Raw genomic sequence first — 25,713 nt, forward strand, 5'->3', positions numbered from 1 at the left:
GATCAAAAGCTGAAATTGACAAAATTAAGGAAAGCATCTCCCTTCAGAAATAGGTATTAGGACTTCCTTCCAGGCTCTGTTTCCCATTTCCAGCTTTCAAAGATCGAGACCAGAGAACCAGCACTGTGATAAACCCTTCCAGACAGCACACTTAGTCTGTGAGACTGGCGGAACTGCGGGCTGTTGTCAGCAGCTACCACTGACCTAAATATACAGGCTGTGTGACGTCAGCCGCACTGAGACCCCTTCCCAGAGGCAAACGGGCTCAAGGAAACCATATCACAAAGATAAAGACTCATTAGAATGGAGCCAGACGGAGGATGGAACCGGATTTTATTTGTCTGCTCCTTTGTTTCTAGTGAAAAACAAAAGTAACAAAGGTCATTGAACTCACCATATGATCATCAGCAGAGGAGACTCTTGGGTTTATTTCTGGATCTGTCTCTTCTGAGCCCTCATCTCCCTTTCTGGGGAGGGGCAGCGGTGAAAAGCAGCCTAGCCTCTCCCTCCGTGTCCCCCCGCTCCCTCCCTCACCCGGGTGGCTCTCACCCTCTCCTCTGTTCACCCCTCTGCTGTTCCACCGTCATCTCAGGTTCAGGCCCTCACCCTTTCACCTGGACCCCTGCTCTAGTCACCTAGCTCCTTCTCTTCTGGGGCTTGCTTCCCGCCCTCAATCAAATGGATCCCATTGCTTCCTAAGTAATCCTTCACAGCAGCATTCCAGTCTGACCACTGCTCTGCTCAAACACACATAGTGGATTTTGCACAGACCAGAGTCTAGAGTCAGGCTCATTAAGGATCTGTAAACCAGCCCTTCAGCTCTGTTTCACATCACTCCCCCTTTTAGTCCCCATTTTCTCAACAACTTGAACTTGGGCTGGTCCTTGGGCACCCTTGTGCTTTTCTGCCTCCGTGTCTTTTCTTATGTCTCCCCCTCTGTCCATAATGCCTTTCTTCCTATCTTCACATGCCCGACTTCTACCCATCATTTACAGACCACTCAATTGCCACCTCCTCCTCGAAGCGTTCCTTGATGCCTCAATTTAAAGTGATGCCTCCCTTCCGTGAACTTCTTACGTTATGCTTGTTTGTACACCTACACGATACTTATCACTTCTGCCTTGTCTTATACTTATTTTTATAAATGTTTTATCTGCAGATGTAGGTTGTAAACACCTTGGTGCAGGCTCTGTCTTTTCTTTTTGGTGTTTTCTATGACAGTAGTTCTCACTGGTAAGTCATCAAAGGTTTTTTCTTTAAACCACAGAGAACCAGGACCAGTTTTGGGGGTGGGGGAGGGGTGGGCACAAGGTTTGCAGGATCCTAGTTCGCCGACCAGGGTTCAAACTCACACCCCCTGCAGTGGACGTGACGGGTCCTAACCACTGGACCGCCAAGGATGTCCCCCTTGATCAGAACTCACCGTTGTTCCTGTGGCCCGCTTATGCATCCAGGAGCTCTTCGGAGGGCTGAGACCTTTTTCTTATTTGGCCAGGCCTCCGAATAATTCCCTGAGTTGAAATGCTGCCCCTCCTCGCCACCTCCTTCAGGACCACTCAGGTCCACCATCACATCCCAGCCTCCCCGCCTGCTCTCATCTGCAGGATCTGCATCTTTCCTAAGCCACCGTAGCTCCTGACAGGGGAGGGCACGTTCCTCACTCAGCAAAGTCTGTATTCAAAACATAAGCCATATGCAAACCTGTGTCCAGTCCAGGCGTCTTGTGGCAAGTGTACAGACAGATGCCTGTGGGTGGGCCAGCAGGCACCCAGCACTGGAGGGGCCTTGAAGGACGTTCAGGAGGGTGGGAAGCGTTTGAGCCTGCCGTGTTGGAAGCGATAATGTGGTGGGCAGGACATCTAAGCTCTGAAGAGCAGTCTCAGAAACAGAGCAGCAAGGAGCAGGGAATCACCAGGGGTTTGCAGAGGACCTCAGAGAGTTCGTTTTGGCAGAGGCTGATGGTTTGTATAAAGGAGAGGAAGCAGACGGAGCTAGGAGGTCACTTGGATTGTTCGTACACATCCTAGAATCCATCTAAATCAGGACTGGTAATTAGTACATTGCTTCTTCTAAACAATAGATTACACTGGAGAATTGCTTTTTGATGACTCCTTTTTTTTTTTTTCATTTGCACTCATCTTAATTCTCCAAGTAACTGTTAAGATTACTTAGAGGCCATATGACATATTTTTTGTCAAATACTTTTATGCTACAAAGGATCACTCTGTAACTTAATTTTAATGAGTTATCTTAAAAGTAAAGCAAGAAATTTTTACCTGTTTGATAATATGTAGGTTAATATTTGGGGATAAAATCGTAGGATTGATGCCAAAATAATTCAGAGGAAGTTGGAAATAGCTGAAACAAAAATGACCATCAGTTGACCATGATGCCCGTGGTCGAAGGGCATGCTCTTCTCTCCATTTTTGTGCATATTGTTGTTCATTGTTCACTGCTAAGTCATGCCCAGTTCTCGGAGACCCCATGGACTGGCCAGCTTCTTTATCCTCCGCTGTCTCCTGAAGTTTGCTCAAACTCATGTCCATTGAGTTGGTGATGCGATCCAACCATCTCATCCTCTGTCACCCCCTTCTACTCCTACCCTCAGTCTTTGACAGCATCAGGGTCTTTTCCAGTGAGTTGGCTCTTCACATCAGGTGGCCAAAGTATTTAAGCTTCAGCTTGAGCACCAGCCCTTCCAATGAATTTTCAGGGTTGACTTCCTTTAGGATTGACTGATTTGATCTCTCCACAGTCGAAGGGACTCTCAAGAGTCTTCTCCAGCACCACATTTTGAAAGTATCTGTTCTTCTGTGCTCAGCCTTCTTTATGGTCCAACTCTCGCACCTGTCCATGACTACTGGAAAAACCATAGCTTTGACTAGATGGACCTTTGTCAGCAAAGTGATATCTTTGCTTTTAAATACACTGTCTAGGTTTGTCATTGCTTTTCTTCCAAGGAGCAGGCATCTTTTAATTCATGGCTGCATGCGGGCATGCCTAATAAAATGTTGGGGGAGATGTTGGGCCTTCGATGGTACCGAGTAAGCCTTCAGCTTGAGCCGCTGGCCCGGCCCTCACAGCAGCGTCTGTGCCTCGCTTTGCACTGCTGCAACCCTGACCACTAGAACAGCCAGAAAAACAGCCAGGAGTCAGCCAGTTGGTTGGGCTCTTGGTATAGTCACAACAAACGATGAAGACCCATCAGCCAGATGGCAGAGGAGACCATTATTTTCGTATCTGCCATTGTGTTAAAATACCATATTTGTTAAATCATCGGTGGTTATAATTAAAATGTAAATATTAATACAAAGGAAGGAAGGATGCATGGGTTAACAGGTCACCTTACAAGAGGGATTTAATCAGAAGTTTTATCTTAACATCCTTCTTCATCAGAAGTGTTTTGTATGTTCACTAGGATGGAGAAACTGTGGAAGATGTATCAACAGTGTAAATTACTCTTGCAGTAAGCACAACATTCTCTCTTCCTTAAGAAAGTAAAGCAGTATTTTAAAAGCCCCAGAACTCAGATGTCATCCCTTTCATGCTAAATATACAATAGTTCTCTTTAGGGGAAATTTATAGTTTCAACTTATTTTCCCCAATTTTTATTTTTTAAAAAATGAAGCAAATGTTCAATAGTCTTTTCTGTAAATAAACTATGTTCTTTTCTCTAAGTATAAAAAAGTATTTTATCGTTTAAGTATTCCTATAAAATATAATATGTTGATTGTTTAAATTTAGAATTTCTCTTAGAAAATATCCTTCAAAACGTTTCTGAATACTTTCAAGGTAAATTCCAATGTTAGTTAACATGCTTGCAGTGTATAGCAAACTGAGTTATCAGTGGTTAGTCCCTGAAAGTAAATTCAGAGATGAGCAATGCATGTTCCTTTATTGAAATATGTAAATTTGGATGAATCAGAGCCTGTATTGTAAAACATAAGACTGCTTCCTGTTAAACTACTGTCGGGCTTTGGAAATGACCATAGATCTTCAAATACTTCACCTGCAAATGTTTTACTTGCCTCCTGTGGCATTGCTTTGAAAAATAAATAGACCAACCAACCAAAACAGAGAAGGCAGGGGTCCCGCTATTCCCAGTTTTCCTTTGACTGTACCTGTCCCAGGGCAGGAGATGGGCTCGTTTAGGGCCCTTCTGGGGCACTGCTTCCGTGGACAAGGCTGGGGTCGGCCAGCAGCCCTGCCCAGCCCTCGCTGTGCCCCCGGCCCTGCGTGAGCCACTTAAACCTCACAGCCAGCCTTCCGCGTCGGCCCCTCACCGCCGGCAGAACGGGCCTCATCAGCAGTAATGGTTTACAGATGAGGTCACTAAGTGTCAAAGGGGTGACGTTATTTGTCCAAGTTTATTAATGTCAGAACCAAGTCTAAAATTCAGATATCCTGAATTTTCACTCCATTATGCCATTCAGAGCCTAGATGGGAGAGATACATATTAGTCTTCAAAGTTTATGCCTCCTTATCATGGTGTTTATTTCAGTCTCACGTAATTGGTACATATGACCATTGCCATGAGGAGCATAAAAGTACCAACTGCCTGCCTTTTACAACCTCCAGCCTGTCTAAGCTGGGGAATTAAAAGGGACAGGAGTCCAGTGCCCTGCCTGGTCCAGCCTCGGCTTCCAGGCTGTGAATGACAGAGGGCACAGGGCTCCAGCCCCTCAGTTGATACTTGCATTTGTCCCACCCCAGCCCGTCCCCACCGCACATGGAGTCACTGCTGCCCAGAACACAGGCACCAGCACCTCCCAGCCTCCTTGCTTTGCTCTTTCTGACCACTGTTCCCCAGGTCTGTGGCCCTCTGGGTGTATATCCTCCTATTTAAGACTTGCAGATCATTTAGCTGTTTCTCCTCAATTTTAGAATTTCCATTCAGCTGAGCACATTCAAATCTTTTATTCGGGTTGCTTTGTACCTATTACTACTACTACTAAGTCACTTCACTCATGTCCGACGCTATGCAGCCCCATAGATGGCAGCCCACCAGGCTCCCCTGTCCCTGGGATTCTCCAGGCAAGAACACTGAAGTGGGTTGCCATTTCCTTCTCCAATGCATGAAAGTGAAAGTGAAGTCGCTCAGTCGTGTCTGACTCTTAGCTACACTGTGGACTGTAACCCATCAGGCTCCTCCGTCCATGGGATTTTCCAGGCAAGAGTACTGGAGTGGGGTGCTCAAACTTCAAGTTAAGACCCTCAGGCAAGCAGTCCTAAGACATCGAATTGGGTGCTCGGGATGGTCGCTACACAGTTCTCGGCAACAGTGGCTAGAATCCCAATCCAGGACTGCAAGGAAACAGTGGAATTCCACTATTATAAGGCTGTCATAATTGCTAAGCTTCTCAAAAACACGGTTCTGGAGGTTGAGAAAAAGAGGCACTCAGGAAAAAAGCAGGAGAGAAAACTTAGCCCCCCACCCCCTGCAACGCACGTCGCACTGCAAACCCCATCATGCAATGCGAGGAGGACGCTGGGGCTCTACGGCCCCAACGAACTACGGCTCCGGCCCCTCAGCTGATACTTGCATTTGTCCCACTCCAGCCCGTCCCCACCGCTTTGTACCTAATGGGGCTTAAAATAGGGCTGCAGCATCTTTAGCAAAGTTTTGGACTAATAAGTGATTTATTATTTGTCTTTTGTCCTGAGTTTCAGGAATACCTGCCTCTCAGGAACTGCCCTCAGTCTCAAGAACTTGAGAGTGAGACTTGGAAATCAGAGGTGTTCCAGAAAAGGCTGCATCCTTATGAGGTTTAAAAAAAAAAAAAAATAGTGTCATTCAGTGGTGGACAGAAGTGTGAATGCCCAGGCAAGGGCAGAAGTTCCAGCTTCTTTGAAGTGTGCAGGAAAGGATCTGGTGTTGATTGCTGATAAAGCTGTGGGTTAGAATGTTTCACGAGGGTCACTAATCACCACCTGGTCCACCTCGCTGTTCTGGAGCCACAAGCCGGTAAGAATTCAAAGCCGGTCCCTTTCGAATCCTACACCCACGTCCCTGAGAGGAATCAGTCAGGTGCAAGTATGTGGCTGAATCAGAGAAGAACGCACATATAAAAGGATCTGCGTTAATGAGTCTAAGGGGCTGGGACTCCTGCCTCCGTGTACAAAGGACAGTCCTTTTTTTTTGGCTGCACCAGGTCGTCTTGCTGTGCTCGGGCTTCTCATTGCGGTGACCTCTCCTGTTGCCGAGTGCGGGCTCTGGGGCACTCCAGCTTCAGTCATTGTGGCACACGGGCTCCAGAGCACAGGCTCAGTAGTGGTGGCCCACAGGCTTCGTTGCTCCACAGCATGTGGAATCTTTCTGGATCAGGGATCAAACCCGTGTCTCCTGCATGGGCAGATGGATTCTTATCCACCATACCACCAGGGAAGTCCAAGGGCAGTCCTTTTTATGTGATGTTTCCAGTTTATGAAATACCCCTTTTTAAGATCGTACGAAGGTAGTAGGGTAGGTATGAGGCTTTGACCCAGGATGTGAGCTGGGTCAGTGCCAGGCCTGGGCTCCGTGATGAGCCCTCTTCTGAGCATGTAGAGTCACTCTTTTCTGGGCCTCCCAGTCCGGTTGGCTAGTACCACCGCTTTGCCACCTCTGAGCATATGTTTTAAAAAATGTGCCTGCAGTGGTATTGCTTATTCATAAAATGGTAAAACATTCCTTTCCTAAGAAAATTATGGGAAAAAATTAAAATCATGTGAACTTAGCTGGTATACAGTGCAGTTAAATTTCCAACCTGCCCTGAAGCCTGCACCACACTCCATTTTAAATATGGAGGGCCAGTTTTTAAACTTATAACACACTAAGACAAGAAACTTAAACTTATGTTTTTTGGTATAGGAAAGGGTAAAAGCAGGCTCCATGAATGGCAAAGAACAGGCTTTTGTCAATGGAAGATTAGATCATCTTGAAGCACAATTTTTTTTTTCCATCCTTTCCCTTTTTTTCTCTCTTATTACCTTCACTTTGTTTTCAGACTCCACGGAGATGGTTCCCAGCTTCTGTCTGTGTCTTAGGGCCAGCCTACCCGGTGACCCCAAATGCTTATTACTTGTTAGGTCTCTGCCACATTGTAGCCTTGCCATCTGAAATTGTTGCTGTTCAGTCGCTAAGTCATGTCCGACTCTTTGTGACCCCATGGACTGCAATATGCCAGGCTTCCCTGTCCTTCACTATCTCCCGAAGTTTGCTCATATTCATGTCCAGTAGGTCGATGACGCCATCCAGTCATCTCATCCTCTGTTGTCCCCTTGTCCTCTTGCCCTCAGTCATTCCCAGCATCAGGGTCTTTTCCAGTGAGTCGGCTCTTCACATCAGGTGGCCAAAGTATTGGAGCTTCAACTTCAGCATCAGTCCTTCCAGTTCAGGATTGATTGCCTTTAGGATTGACTGGTTTGATCTCCTTGCTGTTCAAGGGACTCTCAAGAGTCATCTCTAGCACCACAATTTGAAAGCATCAGTTCTTCGGTGCTCAGCCTTCTTTATGGTCCAACTGTCACATCTGTACATGACTACTGGAAAAACCATAGCTTCAACTGTGTGGACTTTTGTTGTATAATGAAATAAATGGTTGTTATTAAAGGCCTCGGTATCCCACGTGCCAGTTGAGGGAGCCATACATGGTTGTCCTTCTAACTCCCCTGTGGGAGGGTGCCCTTTGCCATTCTGCACTATCCTTCTTCCTGATTCTTGAGAACCTGTGCTCCTTCATATGGCTCCTCCAGAATGGAAATTCTTTCTCTCTCAGGTCATTCTTTCCCTTCTGCCTTCCTGAATCACAGAATATCTGGGACCCAAGAATTTGATTTTCTAAGAGGTGATACCAATGCTGCTGGTCAGTAGATCTCATTTCTCTAACTTGGGTGGGGAGAAGAAATGGATGTAGTTTGTTGGGGGAAGCGTCTCTCTCTCTCTCACACACACACACAGTCACACACACGTAAGTGTCACTGTTAGCACCACCATCTGTAGCGCCCAGTCGTCTGAATAAACTTCACCCCTCACCTGCTTTATAGCCCTCTCCCTAATGCCTGAAGAGTCCAGGAAAAATGAGAACCATTCAGACTCTGAGCCCAGGCCCCATGTTCTCTGCCCCCTAGCCCCTGAGCCCACTCTTCATTGCGGCCTTGCCTGTCCCTGCCTGAAGTGGTGGTCTCCTCACCTCTTGTCTACCTTAACAGCCCAGGTCCCCCTGCCTCCACGGGGACTGTCCCAGACACAACGGATGTATTCATCTCTTCCTGCTGGAAACTTCGCTGTAGTTCACGGCCTGTATCACTACTCTTGGTATTTAACAATGAGATGGATATTTACATGTTTAGTTTGTGCGTTTACAGTTTGTCTCCGTACTAGATTTTCAGCTCTTTGAGCATCTGAACTTTGCTTTATACTTGCCATACTCCATAAAGTTTTCCACCTGACAGATTGATCAGTTGATCAGGATGGAATGAGAAGAGAAGAGGAACAAGGCTGGTAAGTTAGGCGCCTCTGGTCCTTTCGTGGAGTTGTGTGCATTTTGAAGTATATACATCTTTAACTTGCAAAACTTTCGGAAGTTTAAATCTCAAGCACATTTTTTTCACTGTAAATACCCATTTTATACAGCTTTTTGGTTAATTCTTCTGTAATTATAACATAGTAGGTATAAGTGCTAAATCATATACATCTGTGGTGGTCCAAATTAGAGGGAGGATAGTACACCACTCAGTTATTTCAGCTTTATAGTTTAATGTACAGTAGGACAGGTTCCCCTTCTTATTTTTGGTCCTAGTGGTCAAATCACATAGCTCTCCTCTGTGTTTCTCTCATTCCACCACCACCACCCACCGCCCTGCACAGACATACCCCACCACCCACTTCGCTCTGTCTTTGCTTCTTCCTGTTCATGTTTTCCTTGGGAAAAATTAAGCAAACTGCTTCGGTTAGTTCATTCTGATGCATTCATTGCTTATCTCCTATCTTGGGGTTTTCAACGAATTGAGTGTCTCACAACTGATAGCTGTTTTACATAGTGAGACAATATCTTAGTGTGGTGTGTGTGTATGTCCTTAGTTGCTCAATCGTGTCTGACTCTTTGTGACCCCATGGACTGTAGCCTGCCAGACTCCTCTGACCATGTGATTCTCCAGGCAAGGATACTGAAGAGGGTTGCCATTCCCTTCTCCGGGGGATCTTCCCAACTCAGAGATTGAACCTGCATCTCCTATGTTGCAGGCAGATTCTTTACTATCTGAGCCACCAGGGAAACCCCTTACAATGTGATGCATCATACCAAATCAAACTTTTGAATCATTTGATAATATGTTTACTGGCTTCAGGGGGATAAAAACACAACTATTTTATCAATAGCATTTTTTTTTAATTTTGAGGCAGTGTCAATGGCTTCCCCAAAGGGAACAAGCCCAAGTCTAAGGGAGTTTTGGACTAAGATAATGAATATGTTCCCTATATTAGCACAGTTTCTTGAGGAAATCAATGTATAGTCATTTAATATGAATTCCAGTTAACTTGGTGGACCTTATAACTGTTAAGGATTTTTGTGGGGGTTTTTTGTACCTTCTTTTTAAAATTGAGAGTCTCTTCTAGTGCTAACATTCTGTGATTCTAGGATCCCATAGTGTCAATGAGGTCCAGGAAAGTAATACAGATTTTTCTAGGTGACCTAGGCCTGTCTAGTTGAAGCTGGGAGTGCCCATTTTCTAGATAGCTCTGTCTCACAGTGACATAACCGTCACTGAGTGGAATCTAAGGCAGACTCACTTCCTAACAACAAACAGGATTATTAGGAATCTTCTGGAACATTCTGCTTCTGTTCCCTTTCCTCTCAGTTTCCTCATTCCCTTTATTAGTCCTCATGATTGTGGAGAAGGAAACGAACCTCATTTTGTGCTTTTAATTCATTGATCACGAATGTTGGAGTAACCGCGGGTCCAGGACTTAGCATCTGACAGGAAGTCACAGATGTGGTTCATCCACTGATGGATCATACTTGCGTCACTGGGAAAGATAGCCATAGGAAGCACTGAGACTGAACTTTAGGTTGTGAAATGCTGGCCTTTAGAATCATGGGATTTAAGTAGAATTTTCTCCAAGTAGATTGAAGAAAGCATAATTGGTTTAGCAACCACAGGCTTTTCATAGAACACTGGGAATAGATTATTCTTTCCATAAGCAGAGGGGAAAAATTCTCCTATATAGTGGATACATAGGGATATTGATTATCAGAGACTTGTTTTAACTTCCTGCTAAGAAATAATTCAGGCAAGACTTTTTAACAAGGCTTTGAAAAACTGTCACATTTGCTTATAACTTAAATCCTAAGAATGTTCAAAGGAGATAACTCTTAAGAAATTAAAGACAACTTCTTACCTCTGCGTTCATCTTAGTTGGAATTCTCTTTCCAGATCTCTCTGACATACTGTGGTAAAGAGTGTCTTCTCACCTAATATAATCACAGAGACTCTCTTTCACTCAGAGGCACCTCAGTCTGTCTGGGGAATGCCGGCAAAGCCTCTTCTGTGTCTTTGTCCCCACAGCCACCACGTGTCACCCACATGTGACATTTCAGACATGGCGAAGATCCTTGCTTTGCCAGAATTTGTCTAAACAGGATTCAGAATCTTTCTCCAAAATCTCTATCTCCCACTCCCTCGTAATTCACATATTAATCTGGGAAAAAAAAAAAACAGTATAAAGAAATATTATCACAGACACACTAATTAGGTCTTACTCTTTACATTTTAAGGCCTTGTCTTCCCCCGTTTTAAAAACCATATTATAGTGTTGACAAAAGGAAAAAAAGTAAAGGACTCATTAAAAATGAACTTTTTTCCAGTCACATATTATATGTCGGTTCATGACTAGCACATGTTTATGAACTCGTTTATTTTCCATAATTAGGTATATATTGAAATATAAAATATGACCGTGACTATCTATATTAATGTCATCCATTATCCAGGATCCAGTTTCCTAGGTAAGCCAGATTATGACGGTGGTAGGATGGTGGTGAGCAAGGAGAACAGGTAGTTTGAGAAGTAAGTTAATCTACTGAGTTTGTAAGTATTGCCCCCAAATCCCAGTAAGTCAGTTCATTTGCATCTCAAATTAATTTGACTCATTTTGTCCCAAATAAATTTGAGCAGTTATTCCTCTGACTCATCCACTGTACAGGACTCAATTTTTCCCTCTTGTCCCCCACCTCCCCAAAATGCTTAGCCGCTTTGTCATATCGGACTCTTTGCAATCTCACAGACTGTAGCCCACCAGGCTCCTCTGTCCATGGGAATTCTCCAGCCAGGGATACTGGAGTGGGTTGCCATGCCCTCCTCCAGGGGATCTTCCGAACCCAGGGATTGAACTCATGTCTCCTATATTGCAGGCGAATTCTTTACCATCTGAGCCAACAGGGAAGCCCAGGAATACTGGAATCGGTAGCCTATCCCTTCTCCAGGGGAACTTCCCAACCCAGGGATCAAACCAGGTTCTTCTGCATGGCAGGTGGATCCTTTCCCAGCTGAGCTACCAGGCAAATCTGCCACCCACCCACCTCACCCCACCCCCACCCTACCAATAACTCTGAGTTTTTTTACAAACAGCAATTTTTACCTCTTCATTCATTCATTTATTCCTTCACTCCACGAATATCTCTCAAGTCCGTGGCAGTCTTCACACTGGTGGATGCATCAGTAGGGGAAAAAAAAAAATCCCTGCCATCATGGAGCTTTTATTCTACTTGGACTTTTATTTCCTAGTAATGCATTTTTTCCCCCCTGGGGTCTCACTCTCTTAACCAGGTATCTGAAAGTGAAAGTCGCTCAGTTGTGTGTGACTCTTTGCGACCCCCATGGACTATTACAGTCCATGGAATTCTCCAGGCCAGAATACTGGGGTGGGTAGCCGTTCCCTTCTCCAGGGGATCTTCCCAACCCAGGGATTGAACCCAGGTCTTCCTCATTGCAGGTGGATTTTTTCCAGCTGAGCCACAAGGGAAGCCCAAGAATACTGGAGTGGGTAGCCTATCCCTTCTCCAGTGGATTTTCCCAACCCAGGAATCAAACCAGGGTTTCCTATATCACAGGCAGATTCTTTACCAACTGAGCTATGAGGGAAGCCCTAGGTATCTGAGTCCTGTCCAAAATAAGGAGCCCACTGCAGGAAGAATACACTTTTCCAGTCATCTGTGGCTCCCCTCTGGGCTGGCTTTCAGCCAAGAAGTTCTGCCAGTAAATTCTTAACTTTTACCCTTCATCTCCTACCATGGAATCAAAACATTCTCCTCCTCCCAGTCTTCTGTATTCAAATTGATTTGCCTTTAGAACAGGGTTTTGAGTACTACAATACTCAATCAATACTCAGTCAGTACTCAGTACTGCAGCTCAGTCTTCTTGAGTTTACATGCTTGGCAACTTCAACTGCCATCTCAGAGCTAATGATGTTTAAATTAGAAATATCTATCCCCAGCGTGCCTCTTCTCTCAATTCTAGGCGCACTGAATGAATTGATGTGTTATCCCAGCCCTCGAGGCCCCTCTTGTCTTCATCCCTCCTTTCCAGCAGCATCCCCAGCTGCTGGCCTTGGAGCCTGTGTCCAGGCCCGCAAGTGTGTCATCAGCCTCAGTGTTGGCTCACAACGTCTCGCCACAAGCAATGCCAGCTTCCTCCCTGCCCCCTCCCCCCAGCCCCTACAGGTCAGTACCCACTTGTCAAGGCCTGTCTCAAACTCTCCCTGTAGCAGGAGAGCCTGTTCTTCCTTCCTGCTCCTGCAGGCTGCCCTACCAGCACCCCTTCTCCCGAAAAGAGAGAGAAATTTCAAACGGAAGACATCCCCATTTCATGACCCCCTTTAACCTGGACCTGTGAGAGAGAGTCTGACTTCAGACTCCAGCAGGCTTCAGATTCTGGCTGATGGTGTGATGGTGGAGAATTCATCGCAAGTATAGGCTCAATCTTATATTGTATCTTTCTGTTTTTCCTAAGAGTTTGTTTTGGGTTTTTTTTTTTTTTTTTTGCCACCAGTCACAGAGCCATTAGTGTCCCTTGTAATCTCAGAGGTGGTCTTCTGGCCGGAGCTTTCAAAATATTCATAGGTGTCCACTCACCCTGGGTCTCCCAGGTGGCGCTAGTGGTAAAGAACCTGCCTGCCAATGCAGGAGACATAAGAGACGCAGGTTTGATCCCTGGGTTGGGAAGATCAGCTGGAGGAGGAAACAGCAACCCACTCCAGTATTCTTGCCTAGAGAATTCCATGGACAGAGGAGCCTGGCAGGCTACAGTCCATGGAGTTGCAGAGCCAGACACTGAGCGACTTAGCATGCCTGCTCACCTTGTAGCTCTCTTCCCAGGGAGATCCCGAAAGTGCCCGCTGCCTAGCCAGCCATCGTGCGCTTAGACACGCAAGGTATCAGGACTGTATTCTGAGCCACCTCATGACAGACATGTCAGCTTTGTATCTCTTAATTTATCATTTTTAATAAATGGCCCTTTAGGGAATTCCCTGGCAGTCCAGTGGGTAGGACTTCACGCTTGCACTACAGGGAATGTGGATTCGATCCTGCACCCCACACGGTGCAGGCGGAAGTGAAAGTCGCTCAGTCATGACTGACTCTCTGTGACCCTGTGGACTATACAGTCCATGGAATTCTCCAGGCCAGAATACGGGAGTGGGTAGCCTTTCCCTTCTCCAGGGAATCGTCCAAACCCAGGGATCCAACCCAGGTCTCCTTCATTGCAAGTGGATTCTTTACCACCTGAGCCACCAGGGAAGCCCAGGAATGCTGAAGAGGGTCGCCTATCCCTTCTCCAGCAGATCTTCCCAACCCAGTAATTGAACCCCGGTCTTGCATTGCAGATGGATTCTTTACCAACTGAGCTATCGGGGAAGCCCCCAAAAATAAAATTAGATTAAAGTAAAAACAAATGACCCTTTCTAATTTTCTATACTTTGAATTTAGTTTTTCATTCACTTTGAAACTAATTTGCATAAAATAGGACTAGTCCACATCCAGTGTTGCTGTTTTTCACAGGCCAGTGTTTATCTCCTTTATGTCAGTTAACAATAATATTTGATCCATTTACAGTGGATTCCATCACACAAAGAAGAGCCTGCAGTTCAGGCTTGTTCAGATTGTAATTTAGCTGAACTGATCATATGGATGCTTCTCATAGAGCTTGCCATTCAAGCCCACCCACGGTCGTCTGACCCAAATGTTAGCCAGTCTGCCTGGGGCACGTCCCTTGCATCTTGTGTCATGCTCCCACCATTCTTATTCCTCCTGCTAACTTATCCCCCTGTTAGAGGAGCAGCAATTATTCCTTTTCCTTTCCTCCTTTCCTCCAAGTGTAATGCTTTATATAGAGTTGGCGCTCACGTCCTGTGTTTAGTTTAAGGACCCATTCCTGAGGGACCCAACATTAGACAGTGAGATTAAATCAGGGAAGGAATAGTAGGGAAATTGGTTCCTCATCCCCAGTTCACCCCACGATAAAATAATTGTGTGTAAATGCCTACCGGGATATCTTATGACGGGATCTTGAAATCAGTTTGCTTTCCATGTGCACAGAACCTGACCACCACAGCCCCGGGCATGCCGCTAGCAGCAACTCACCTCTCCCACCCCGTGCCACGCCATCTCCCAGTAGTGACGGGCTGCCTTGTTGCCAGCCATCACCCATCACTTGTCTATTCAGAGGCTTGATAGCGTCTTTGAAAGAATTTTTTGTAATGTGCTGTCTAGCTGTTTGATTTTAAATCGCACTAAACTTTTTGGAGCCACGCCAGGGACTTGCTAGAGTTTCTGATGCTATCTATATAAATGGTGGAAGGGGGAAAACTCCATTGAACTTTTGCGGTAATAAAATTATTGCAGTTGAGCCCTACATCTGTTCACTGAACTTCCTGTGGGTTTCCACCAGATCACATGGCTGACAGCAGAGACAGTCTTTAAAGCGTTTGGTCTGCTTATTATACCCGAGTCTCAACCACCAAATCAGACCTTTGCTTTGTCTCTGGGCTGGGCGTCCGGATGTCCCACTGCGGTGGGTTGATTCACTGGAACTGATAAAAAACATTCCGGCCAAACTCGAGAGAGTCTAGCATTACCTCTGGCTCCAAAAGTCAAAACAACAAGATTGTTGTAAGTAGCTTTGGATTGAGACCAAGCCCTGAGCTTGAGAGATGGGTTTTCCCTCCTTGTTGAGCTGAGTCACAACTGTCTCAGAAGGAGATGGGTGAACGCCTGGGCCTGCGGTGACCAGCTCCCCGCCCTCTCCTCACCCCTTCTTGCCGTAACTGTCACACCAAAGCCCCCATCCCCCCAGAGCCCCCTCCTCTGCTTTCCCGGATCTTCAGTGGGTTCTCAAGCCCATCTACCCAGGAGTCCCTCACTGAGGCCCAAAGAGGGGCGCTAGAAGGCAAAAAAGGAGATGAGGTAGACAGGGGAGGACGGCTTCAGAGTAGGGAAGAGCCTGGTGGCCTGGGCCCTGCTGACCAGGTCAGGAGTGAAGATGCTCTCAAGTAAGGAACCTGGGCCTCCCTGAGCCAGCACAGGATGGCATTAGCATTCTTCACAGGCGAGAAAAGAGCAGAGGAAAGAGTGGCTTTTTCTAGGTTGTTGATCTGACATTCAGACTATGACATTTCTTGGGCTGAATCTTTAACAAAATGTGTCCCCAGTGTCTTTAGTGTAAATAGAGCTTTTTGTCTTTCTTTTCCTTAGCTCTCAGAGTTCTAAGAGTATTGTTGTTGTTGCTGTTCAACTGTTAAGTCGTATCTGACTTTTTGCGATCCCGTGGACTGCATGCAGCACACCAGGCTTCCCTGTCCTTCACTGTTTCTCCCGGAATTTGCTCAAACTCATGTCCGTTGAGTCAGTGATACCATCCAACTGTCTCATTCTCTGTACCCTCTTCTCCTATTGCCTTTAATCTTCCCCAGCATCTCTTTTAGTTCAGTTCAGTTGCTCAGTCGTGTCCGACTCTGCAACCCCATGAATTGCAGCATGTCAAGCCTTCCTGTCCATCACCAACTCCTGGAGTTCACTCAAACTCGTGTCCATCAAGTCAGTGATGCCATCCAGCCATCTCATCCTCTGTCGGCCCCTTCTCCTCCTGCCCTCAATCCCTCCCAGCATCAGTCTTTTCCATGAGTCAACTCTTTGCATCACATGGCCAAAGTACTGGAGTTTCAGCTTTAGCATCAGTCCTTCCAAAGAACACCCAGGACTTATCTCCTTTAGAATGGACTGGTTGGATCTCCTTGCAGTCCAAGGAACTCTCAAGAGTCTTCTCCAACACCACAGTTCAAAAGCATCAATCCTTCGGCACTCAGCCTTCTTCACAGTCCCAACTCTCACATCCATACACGACCACTGGAAAAACCATAGCCTTGACTAGACGGACCTTTGTTGGCAAAGTAATGTCTCTGCTTTTGACTATGCTATCTAGGTTGGTCATAACTTTCCTTCCAAGTAGTAAGCATCTTTTGATTTCATGGCTGCAGTCACCATCTACAGATCTCTTTTAGAGGAGCACATTTTTTTAAGAATGTCTGTTTCAGTCTCAACCCAGGTGGGCTCGCTCTCCGGCTCGATAGACAGGGAGACGTTGGGAAGGGTGTCAAATTCGGTGCTCCTTGGACAGGGTTCGTTATGCAGAGGCTGTGCTCCCATTCAGTCAGATAGACTGAATGGTGTTTTCCAAACTCTTATGATTTATGCCTATTATTCGCCCTTTTAAAATCTTCCCAGTACACTGTCTTAAAAACAACTCATTGCGGGAAAGAGAAAGCTTTTTACCTTGTGCTTTGTTACATTTGTTTTGTTATAGCCAATCCTGGAGAAAATGCTCTGTTTTTCTTACTGTTTATGCTTTATCCCCCTTTTCTGAACCTTTTAAGTGCTGGTGAAAAATTTCAAGCAAATAACCCTCAGCCCACTTGTTCCCTTGAGGAGGGAAGAGCTGGTCCTAGAACTCGAGGGGCGTGCGCGTGTACTGTCTGCAGTGTTTGGGTTTTGCTAGTAACAGGAATGTGTCCGTGCCACTCTGTCTCTGCTTGCTCTCTAGGTTGCCCTGTGTCCAGTGGCACACACTCCATGGAAGCAGCCACGCCTGGGACCTCAGCCCGCTTAGCCACGAGCTCTCAGACCTCAGCAGGCCAACCACAGCCTCATGTGTGTCTTGATTGTTAAGCATTTGAGGAGTCTTAGCCTTTAAAACCCAACTGTTGTCAGCCCCCAGGACAGCTCAGGAACCTTCAGATATTGACCCTCTCCGCTGAGACTGCCCCCAGGTGATGCCTGCCTGAGTGGCAGCCTGCAAGTGCTTGACTTGAGGGCTGTCCCTCAACCCAACTCATCCAGCCCTTTTCTCCAGGTGGACCCAGCAGAGCCTGGGGGGCATGCAGAGAATCCCAAAGTGGAGCCCTTACTGGGGTCATCTCATAAAGTCACACCCAGGAGACTCAGAAGAAGCCCAGGGCCCTTCATTTTCTACAAGGCGAGAGAACCGAGTCCTGCAGAAACGCTGTGACTTGCCCCATGCGGCTCAGCCTGCCAGTGGCCGAGCAGGAGAGAGCCGACGCCTCCTGACCCCCAGCCCCGGGCCACCTGGGCTCCAGAGCTGGAGAGCAGTCCCATCCGCTCCCGTGAGGACGCTCAAGCACAGAGGGCTAGTGACTTAGCGGCTGGGAACGCAGAAGAAATGCTTGAGGTTCTTTATCATTACTAGAGAGACGTGAAAACCTCCCGTCCTTGTGGGATGTAGACATTTTAAACAAACGCACAGCTGGGTCCCTATCCACTCTGAGGGGCACGCAGGGGAGAGGTGTAGTTTTGTTTGGCCTCCAGCTCCTCCGCTTCCTAGCTCTGTCCTCTGGCGTCTTATTTGTCCTTTTGAGCCCTGGTTTTCTTATCCATTCGACATAGTTAATAAACGTATGTCACAGGGTTATGTGTAGAGTTGAAGTCATGCACTCATTCATTTAATTCGTTGTTCAGCAAACGTTTCCTCAGTGTCAGTGGTATGCCAGATGCTGTCATCTTAGCGAGGGCCCTGCCTTCCTGGGACCTGCGTTCTGGAGGGGAACAGATGGTACCCAAGTAAACGAATACATATGCAAGCTCAACCCCGATGGCTATGAAGGAGACCAGCCGACGAGCTGAGAGGTGCTGCTGGTTAGTGGGTGGTCTTGGGTGAAGTGACCCACGACCCTGGCCCCTGGGCACCCTCGTTGTGTCCCTTCCTCAGAGCGCCCCTGCTGGGTGGGCTCTGTGAGCTAACAGGAGGCCTGGCGTCCCCACTCCTGGCCACCGCAGCCTCTCCAGCCGTGTCCTCTCGGAGCTAGACGCCACACCCCTGTTGGAGGTTGTTGCGTCTGCCACAGAATTATCCAGGGAGACTGATGTCAAATACAGCTTTGAGGTGACCCCTCTCTTCTCATCAGGATGGCTCTAAACTCCCCTCAGAGCCAAGCCCCACCTCCCTTCCGGTTAAATAGCTGCAGCACAGGGATATGCACAGACAGGAAAGCATGCATTTGTTCATATAGCTCTCGATTCAACAAGTGAGGATCCAGACAGACAGAAGGTCATTCTTCAGAACCTACCTTTGCTGTGACCAAACTTTGTTCTTTAAAAACGTTAATGAAGAGAAGTCTGTCACTTTTAAGCCATTTGTCAGTGCATTTCCCAGGTTTTTATGTGGGAAGGCTCAGGTTCTTTACGTTTCTATTAGTATTAACAGTCAGGAAATGGGGTTGCCAGGTTAGAAATGTCCACGTGGATAAAATATGAGAAATGGGCTTAGGACAAGGCCAGAGGTGGTATTTCTAGACTTCGGATTTTCTTACTAAAAGTTCTAAAATAAGAGCGTACCTTATATTTGCATGTCACTTTAATGTCAGTAATAATAGCCAACATTTATTGAGTGCTTCATCTGTATTAGGCACTTAATCTCATTTATGTGAAGTAAACAGAATGGTTAAATTCAAAATCTCAGAGTAGAGTAAACTCTTATCTTTTAAGAGCCTAAGTCGGAATGAGGATACAAGACTTTTCCCAAGTCACCTGGCTAATCAGGAGTGGACTCCTGGCTCTTAAATGCTGAAATTATGCACATCTTATTTACAGCTATGTTATTAGTACTGTGCTTGCTACACAGTAGGCTCTCAGGAAGTTTTGCTGAATAAATGAATGGATGGATGGATGAATGGGAAAAGCTGGGGCTAGAACTCAGATCATGCGCCTGTTGTTCAGATGCTTTTTCTAGTTACTTCAAAGATTAAATGAGTAACTATATGTCATGTGTTTGAACATGCCTGCCATGTAATAGGTAATCAGTTATGGTAGCTATAAATGTTATCCATAATCTCAGAATTGATTAAGCTTTGATGGAGAACTTGTATAATCATTGATCAGCTTGAAAAACTTCGTAATGAAATACATGTCTGCTATTGTCAAGTAAGCTTTATAGTATTTCATATTACTTTTATGTATTATTATCTATGGATATTCACCTGGGTATTATCCTACATGCAGGTTTTGTATACTACTCTCTCCCGAGTGAGATGGATTATTTTGAAGTAAACTCGCGCAAAAATAAAAACAAGGCATTTTCAGCTTCGTTTCTACCAGGTGGTAGAAAGGGAAGCTGCAGGGGGTGCCAGGCGCGTCTCCTGGTGGCCTTTTCCTGCATCTGGCCCAGCTGCCTGTGACCTAAAGGCAACATTTGGCTCATGACTCGTCCTAACGCGAGAGTCGTCAGAGTTTCCCCCAAACCATGAGGGCAAGTAGACTTGGTGCCAGCCCATGAACGCAGTGCCATCCCACTGAGCAGCTCTTGCCTAAGTTTCTTTAATTTAATTGGAGGGAATTCTTGAGAAAGCAGTTTGCTCATTTTATTTCCATCCCACCCTCCCTGTAGGGACAGAAAGCAGTCTCGGGTAAGCTGCCTCATGTCCTTTCCTGAGGCCTGCCTTCATAGGAAAACCCCTGAATAGTCACTTGATGGAGAAAAGGCTTCACATCTTTTAGTCATTTTTGTCACTAACAACCAGAAATGCGTCGTATTGGTGACATTCCCACTTAAAAATGAGGGATGTTATTATTCCAGCTGAAAGAGACATTGCTGTGTTGGGGGGCAGGTGTCAAGCCACCACCTCTGAGCCCCCAGCCCGCTCCCTCCCCTCATAGACAGTGTTAAAGGTTTTCTAGAGCTGAGGCCACTCTAAGAGCTAGGACTTGCATCCTCATTATTAGAGGGTGAAGCTTATTTCTTCTTCACGCACACAGTCCACCATACTTTCTTGGTTCTTTTTTTTTTTTTTGGCTGTGCTAGGTCTTCACTGCTGTGTGGGGGCTTTCTCTAGTTTCAGAGAGCGGGGGCTGTTTTCCTGTTGAGGCCTGTGGGCTTCTCATCGTGGCGGCTTCTCTAGGTGCGCAGGCTTCAGTGGGGGCTGCACTTGGACTCAGTAGTTGTGGCTCTCGGACTTAGGTGCTCCGAGGCATGGGGAGCTTCCCGGACCAGGGACTGAACTGGTATCCCCTGCATTGCAAGGTGGATTCTTAACCACTGGACCACCAGGGAAGCCCCACTTTCTTGATGCCTGACATCACTGTGGGGTTGGTCATGTCTTTCAGGACCAGCAGTGTGTGTGCTAGGCTCTATCCATACAGTGAAAGGGCCCCTGGAGCCTTGGAGAACTGGATCTGGGACAGAGCAGTTGGCTGACTGTGGGATCTCTTGTCAGACTTTCCCACCAAGTCAGACCCAGACTCCAGTCCTGACTCCTCCCCACAGGCTGTGTAACCTGAAACGGGCCAGTCAGCTGCTCCAGGCCCCACCTCACCTTCCGTCTGTGGAGTTGGCCATGTGGGCCTCGCCAGGACACCGTGGTGACTGACCACGACACGTCAGGGGAGCTTCTAGACCGGCCTGGTGCTCAGGGAGTGCTCGGTTGGTGGCAGCCGCTCACTGCACCCTGTTGCTACAGATGCAGGTTTTTCATGGAAAAGAAGATCATTGTGTTGCTACCTATAAAACACCCAGTTCCATGACAAAGACCTTTTGCCACCTCCACGAACCCTGTCCCCATACCTGAGAACTCCGTGCCAGGCCAGAAGCGATGCAGAGCACGTGAGGAGGCTCATCAAGGATGCCCGGGCCCCAGAGACCACCCAGCTGCTGAGCATCTGTGGCACGCCCAGAGACTGTGGGCCCAGGGTGGGAGGAATCCCGCAGGATGGAAAGCCGGGGGACCGACCGAATTCCAGTCAGACCAGTAAGTGCCAGAAGTAGTGCTGCGTCCCCCGCTGCTCGTGCTTTGTCTACCAGACTGACCCCCGGAGCCCAGCGGAAGAAGTTGTCCCCGTGCACCAGAACCAACACGGCCCTCAGCACACCCCGAGACTGTTAGCCTGCACTGAGGAGAGGAGAGAACTGATTCGGAAACACTGGTGCCCTGAAAAGGCCTAGGTTTGCATTAAACCTGAATCATTTTGCAAAGTATGGGATAAAATGTATGAGGGCGGATATAGCGGTAGGTAGGGCTGAAGTCTGGGCCGCTTATAAATCCCATTTGTGTATAGACTGTATTTACTGATGCCCTGGGAACCGTGGAATAAAGTATTTCCATTAAAGCTATAACAGATGGGGACTGTGCCATTGTGGTATGTTGAGGTAACAGCCATGACCAGAGGACCCTCCTTTCCATGATTTCCTATACATTTTGCTAAAATTTAACTCAAAACTCTTACTTGCCACAAAGCATTTCCTGCTTAACCCCGCCCCACAGTCATCATTCTGGAACTCTGAGGATCCAGCATTTAGATGTTTAGTCTTAAACCACTGCACAGGTTATCTGAAAAATCTCTTTAACTCTGTGTGAAAGTGAAAATGTTAGTCGCTCAGTCGTGTCCAAGTCTTTGTGATCCCATGGACTTTAGCCCACCAGGCTCCTCTGTCCTTGGGATTCTCCAGGCAAGAATACTGGAGTGGGTAGCCATCAGGGGATTTTCCCAACCCAGGGATCAAACCCAAGTCTCCAACATTGCAGGCAGATTCTTTGCTGTCTGAGCCACCAGGGAACTCTGTGTGTGTAACTCTCTTACTCCCTCCCCCCTCTTAGCCCCTAACCCACCACATACCACCACCACCCCTCCCCCGACACCCTCACTTTTTGTTTAAAAATTTTTAACTCATTTTAGTTCAGGCTCATTTTCCCTTCACCAGGACCAGGCCTTGTCCCCTCCAGTGCCTTCTTGTTCTCCACTCTGTGATCAAGTGGTCCCTGCACAAAGCCTCTCCCATCAAGCCCCCCTTCTGAGACCCTTCAAAGGTTTTAAAGGACCTTCGAGCGGAGGCCAGGACTCTTCATGCGACTCCATCCTCCCCTCTGGGCCTGCTCGCCAAGGCTGGCTCCCCAGCTGTCCCTCTTCTTGCCTCCAGCAAAAAGCGCCTCATGCCTTCCCTGCCTGCTGTTCCCTCAGCAGGCGCTCGCTTCCCTCTTCATCTGGCTGCCGCTCCACCTCCCGCAGGCCTCTGTAGCCACTAGTCGTCCTGTAGTGGAACTCCCTTCTTAGGACAGTAGATTCCCCACATACAAACCTTCAAGTTGCAAAGTTTCAGAGATGCATTCGATGTACATCAGACAGAAGTGAAATTGCAGCTTGCCCTCCATCTCCTGTTGCTGACGATCCTTCAGCTTGGCCGCCTCCCACCTCCTCTCCCTCGTGCAGCCAGTAATTCTTGCCTGGCACTCGGTGCCAGCACGTGTGCCAGCTGTGCTATACCGCTGTGTTCTTCAAAGCGCTGAACTGGGAGGTTAAAAATGTTTCCTTTAAATTGGGGGTTTTTTCCTATATTATTTGAGAAGTATTGTAAATCTGTTACATTACAGTACTAGGTAGCCAGTTGTGGCAGTTGTGTACCTAGGCTAACTTGGTTGGACTTACAAACGTGTTCTCGAAACAGAGCTCATTCATATGTAGGGGACTTACTGTACTCTGGTATCATTGTTCTGTGGCTGCCGCTGCTTTGTCCCTCTGCTCCACGAGAAGGACCCTTCTGTGAGGACAGGGACTGTGCATCCTGAGGCCCTGATGCACACACTGCCTGGTGTGCAGAGGAGCAGACATTGAAGCAGTAGCGTAATGAGTGAGTGACTCACTAAGGGAGGTCGACTACCATAATACACGTGAAGTATTTAGCATTGTGTCTGGGACGTGATTGGTCCTTATGTGGCTGATTGCTTCTTTGAGTCATTCATCAAATCATTTGTTAAGTGTCTGACCACTCTCTAAGGGGACACAGCCGCAAACATGGTGAATTTAGAATCCCTGCTGTCGTGGGCCATGCGTTCTGTGTGTGTGTCTCCCTTCTTCTCTCTCTCAGCCCTCCCCTCGACCTTCTGGGACATTTGCCCCTTGTCCCTGCCCCACCTGGGACACAGGTCACCAAACTGCAGCCACTCCTGCTGGTATCACCTTGGCCTGGGAACCAGCCCCACCAGGGACCTTTGGGGACCCTGGGCTCCTTGGCTGCCAAAGAGGTGGGGGGACATCACTTCCCCTGCCCTGGCTGGAATAATAGATCAGGAGTAAGATTAGAAAATGAGAAGCCCAATCCTGGTGAAATACTGCGGTGAAAGTGCCACTTCTAGGAATCTGCACGTGTTCTTCCTCCTCACCCGGGACTGCAGAGTGCAGCCAGGCCACCCGGAAGCGTGGCAGAGCCAGGCTCCCCTCTGCTGCCCGCTCCGCAGGGCTGGAGTGCCCCCACCTCACCCCCACCCGCCACGTCTGCCCAGGTCCATGGCGCTGCTAGCCCGCATAGTCAAGGCCAAGGAGCTGTGGGCGGGGACGTCCTTGCCTCCAAGGTGACCCAGCCCTGAGAGGGGAGGTGTCTCAAGGAGACGCAGCCAACAGGACTCCAGCCACGCAACAGTCTCTGCTTGAGCACTGTCTGCCCTGGGCAGGGCCTGCTTTCCTGCCTGATGTCTTTGGCTTCGCCTCGTGACCTGTCCGGGCCCTGCTGCTCTCAGCACGCTGACGTCCCTGACCAGGGCCGGTGGGCTTGTGTGCCCTTCCTGCGGGGGATTCACCCGGCCTCCAGGGGATCATCGGGAGGCTGGTTCTGTGGCCCAGGGCTCCCAGGCCCCCTGCGCCCCCCACACACCGTGTACAAACTCCTGCTGCTCTCGCACAGGCCTCTGAGATTGATCGCCTCATCTTGTTTTTGTTGCAGAAATTTCCAGAACTGAAGTTCAAATACGTGGAAGAGGAGCAGCCCGAGGAGTTTTTTATCCCCTACGTCTGGTCCCTGGTGTACAACTCGGCAGTAGGCATCTACTGGAACCCACAGGACATCCAGCTGTTCACGATGGATTCCGACTGAGAGTGGCCCGTTCGCCGCCCCCCACCCCACCCGGCCTCCCCTCCTCCAGCCACAGCCCTTCTGCTTATGTTCTTTCTGGGGAACGGAGGTAGACAGATTCCCTGGTGCGTCTTCTATTAAAGAGGATCACACAGGCGTGTTTCCCTTGCACACGTGGGTTTGGAGAATTGGTGCCAGTTGGCAGTAGATCATTCAGTTTAGATTATAGTACAAAAAGTGGGAGGGGGTACGCAACCATAATAAATGTAAAAACCAGCTATTTCACATGCAATCTTATTTCTAAACCAAAAATCTAGAGCTTTTCCAGGAAACCTGATGCCTTAGGCACATAACACTTTACCAGTGCATACTTCTTTTTCTTTTCTTTTTTGCATGCTCAGGATTTTTGTTTTGAGAGTGTGTGTGTGTGTGGTGTGTTTGTGTTTCAACATTGAGAAATATCAATCTGAAAAGATGACAGGACAGGAATGAATAAGGAAACGAAGCCGTGTATGTGTGTGGTGGCCTTTCAGAGGACCCGTGATGGAAGCCTGGGCAGTTGGATACAAGCCTTTAGATCCTCCACATCTTTTCCTCAAAGAAAGAAATGGCTCCTCCTCATGAAGCCCAGATTAGCTTTTCTGTGGATTTGGCCTCTGAGCTATAGCTGAATTAAATTGGAGTCTAGCACAAATTAAGTTAATCTTCTCTGTATTAATCATTAGGAAAAGAAAAGCTTCATTTTGAAAGCAGTCTTTTTTTCTTCAACCAGACCAGTAGAAAAAGGAGACCAATTTGATTAATACAGTGTTCCACACGAGATGAAAGACATGTTTTCCTGTCCGTCTCTGACTTTGTTTAAACTCTTCTGGGGCCTGTGTGAGCCTGAGCCACAGCTGGCCCCCTGAGCTCATCTGAGGGACGCGGCCGCCAGGGTTGCCCCGAGCAGAGCCACGGGCACCGAGGACAGAAGGGACGGGCCTTTAGGGCCCTGCTCTGGGCCCCCGGTCACCCCTTTGGGCCTGGTTTCAGTCTCAAAGACACAAAAGTTGCATGCTTTTCTGCACGGGAAGCACCCGTTCCAACCTGCTGTTGCCTAATCTGTATCGGAAGCAGCTTCTCGCCTGTCCCCGGGCTGGCGACCAGAGTCCCTTTGATCCATCTTCTCTCACGCGGAGCCCTGGGAAGGTGAAACGTGAGGCGCCAGTGCGCCTTTGTGTGGTTCCCCCCAGAAGCCCGGCTGCCCGTCCTCTTGGCAGTATCTGAGGCCAGCCGGTTTCATCATCGGCAGGACGGGGCTGAGACCAGAGCTCCCCGAGGCTGGCTGGCTGAAGCGCT

At 47.7% G+C, this 25,713-nt stretch overlaps 1 protein-coding gene across 5 annotated transcripts in view; it reads left to right on the top strand.

Moving 5' to 3' along the window:
- Positions 1–24,657, top strand: part of DYM (dymeclin) — a 399,581-nt gene extending 374,924 nt beyond the window's left edge. For 4 of the 5 annotated variants that reach the window (XM_006075242.3, XM_006075243.3, XM_025273342.2 and 1 more), the window contains one exon: positions 24,247–24,657. In XM_006075242.3, coding sequence (XP_006075304.1) covers positions 24,247–24,396 — 150 coding nt within the window. In that variant the 3' untranslated portion in view covers positions 24,397–24,657. Of the gene's footprint in view, positions 1–17,070; positions 17,956–24,246 lie in introns of those variants that run through there. The other variant, XM_044934602.1, reaches the window with a different exon arrangement.
- Positions 24,658–25,713: the final 1,056 nt, after the last annotated feature.

Source organism: Bubalus bubalis, chromosome 22, assembly GCF_019923935.1.
Source record: "Bubalus bubalis isolate 160015118507 breed Murrah chromosome 22, NDDB_SH_1, whole genome shotgun sequence".
Taxonomy (NCBI): domain Eukaryota; kingdom Metazoa; phylum Chordata; class Mammalia; order Artiodactyla; family Bovidae; genus Bubalus; species Bubalus bubalis.